Raw genomic sequence first — 2,500 nt, forward strand, 5'->3', positions numbered from 1 at the left:
GACAGTCAGAAACACATCTGGAACACATCTGGAAGACAAGGAGACAGTCAGAACACATCTGGAACACATCTGGAAGACAAGGAGACCGTCAGGACACATCTGGAAAAACATCTGGAACACAAGGAGACAGTCAGGACACATCTGGAAACACAAGGAGACAGTCAGGACACATCTGGAAACACAAGGAGACAGTCAGGACACATCTGGAAACACAAGGAGACAGTCAGGACACATCTGGAACACATCTGGAACACATCTGGAACACAAGGAGACAGTCAGGACACATCTGGATGCAGGCAGAGGGAGAACCTGCTAAGCTGAATGGGTTCTGGTACTGTGGCTGAGACTAATAAACAGAAATGCAAACGCTACATCAGAGGTCTTCAACGTGTTTTAAGCCAAGGACCCCTTAACTGAAAAAGAGACGGATCAGGGACCCCCTACTACATGTATTGTATCAAATGAAGGTTCATATAAATCTGGTCCTACAATAACTTTTAGGGCAGCCTATAGCATGTATAGATACCTTTTTAAATAAAATACTAAGCTATTCAAATAGCCTGATAATTGTTGGCATGATTTTATAAATCATGTTTTAATGTTAAACACACATGTGGAACAGTCAATCCTTTGGGATGAGCTGTATGTGTGGATGGCTGCCTTAGTGACCACATTACCTATAGGCCAGTAAGCCTATCATCAGTGGGGATTTATATTCGCTAACCATTTTTGAAAAAACTTTCAAAAATAACAATAATTTGGAGGCCCCCCTGGATAGACTCGGAGGACCCCCTGGGGGTCCCGGACCCCCAGTTGAAGATCCCTGCGCTACAACACAAATACAGAGACAAATCACAAATCATCCCCGAAATGGGAACTCTCTGCTGAGTTCAATGATACCTCACACTGTACGTCATTCAGTTAGTTAGCTGTGAAATGGGCGTGGCTAAAGCTTAGGGGGCGGCCCAAAACAGAACTCTCTGCTGAGTTCAATGACACCTCACATAAGGGTCTACCTCAAACGGTTCAAATGTTATGAAAGGGGGCGTGGCCTGAGTAAGTGGGCGTGGCCATATTATAGGGGCCGGCTCAGTATCACATGTAGACCACACATTCTAAGTTTCATGCAAATCGGATGATGTTTGTCATATAAGGCAGATTTCCTGTTGCCAGGGGGGCGCTATGACCAAAAGTCAATTTTGGCCTGTAGGTGTCCTCAGGCCTGGACCCTTGTCAATCGTGAGAAATTTTGAGCAGATACGACAACGTACACTCAAGTTACAACAATTTCTTTGTTTATCGTTAAACACTCAAAATGGCCGCCCTGCCGCCGCCACGCCCTATGACGAAAAGTTTTTCTTTTAACAACTTTTCATCTTTAACGTCTTCAGATGGCTCAGACCGAGTTTCAAGTTGATCGGATGAAATCTCTAGGAGGAGTTCGTTAAAGTACGACATGTGGAAATGGCCAAAATCGCACTAATTTCAAACTTTGAAATCAAAATGTGTTGTGTATTAGTATTTGTGTTGTAGTATTAGTATTTGTGTTGTAGTGTTAGTATTTGTGTTGTAGTGTTAGTATTTGTGTTGTAGTATTAGTATTTGTGTATTAGTATTACTATTTGTGTATTAGTATTTGTGTTGTAGTGTTAGTATTTGTGTTGTAGTGTGTGTTGTAGTGTTAGTATTTGTGTTGTAGTGTTAGTATTTGTGTTGTAGTGTTAGTATTTGTGTTGTAGTATTAGTATTTGTGTTGTAGTATTTGTGTTGTAGTGTTAGTATTTGTGTTGTAGTGTTAGTATTTGTGTTGTAGTATTAGTATTTGTGTTGTAGTGTTAGTATTTGTGTTGTAGTGTTAGTATTTGTGTTGTAGTGTTAGTATTTGTGTTGTAGTGTTAGTATTTGTGTTGTAGTATTAGTATTTGTGTATTAGTATTTGTGTTGTAGTGTTAGTATTTGTGTTGTAGTGTTAGTATTTGTGTTGTAGTGTTAGTATTTGTGTTGTAGTGTTAGTATTTAATGTTGTAGTATTAGTATTTATTATTTTGTAGTGTTAGTATTTGTGTTTTGTAGTATTATTATTTATTATTTTAGTGTTAGTATTTATGTTATTAGTATTAGTATTTGTGTTGTAGTATTAGTATTTGTGTATTAGTATTTGTGTTGTAGTGTTAGTATTTGTGTTGTAGTGTTAGTATTTGTGTTGTAGTGTTAGTATTTGTGTATTAGTATTTGTGTATTAGTATTTGTGTTGTAGTGTTAGTATTTGTGTTGTAGTGTTAGTATTTGTGTTGTAGTGTTAGTATTTTTGTATTAGTATTTGTGTATTAGTATTTGTGTTGTAGTGTTAGTATTTGTGTTGTAGTGTTAGTATTGTGTATTAGTATTTGTGTATTAGTATTTGTGTTGTAGTGTTAGTATTTGTGTTGTAGTGTTAGTATTTGTGTTGTAATTATTATTATTTGTGTATTAGTATTTATGTATTATTATTTTGTGTTGT

At 36.9% G+C, this 2,500-nt stretch overlaps 1 protein-coding gene across 1 annotated transcript in view; it reads right to left on the bottom strand.

Moving 5' to 3' along the window:
• Positions 1-47: 47 nt before the first annotated feature.
• LOC114551737 (chorion-specific transcription factor GCMb-like) overlaps positions 48-2,500 on the bottom strand; it is a 15,248-nt gene continuing 12,795 nt past the window's right edge. Inside the window, exons 4-5 of the mRNA XM_028572700.1 lie at positions 202-256; positions 48-111 (exon numbers count right to left, since the gene is read on the bottom strand). Coding sequence (XP_028428501.1) covers positions 48-111; positions 202-256 — 119 coding nt within the window. The remainder of the gene's footprint in view (positions 112-201; positions 257-2,500) is intronic.

The sequence above is a fragment of the Perca flavescens genome, unplaced genomic scaffold, assembly GCF_004354835.1.
Source record: "Perca flavescens isolate YP-PL-M2 unplaced genomic scaffold, PFLA_1.0 EPR50_1.1_unplaced_scaf_41, whole genome shotgun sequence".
NCBI lineage: Eukaryota > Metazoa > Chordata > Actinopteri > Perciformes > Percidae > Perca > Perca flavescens.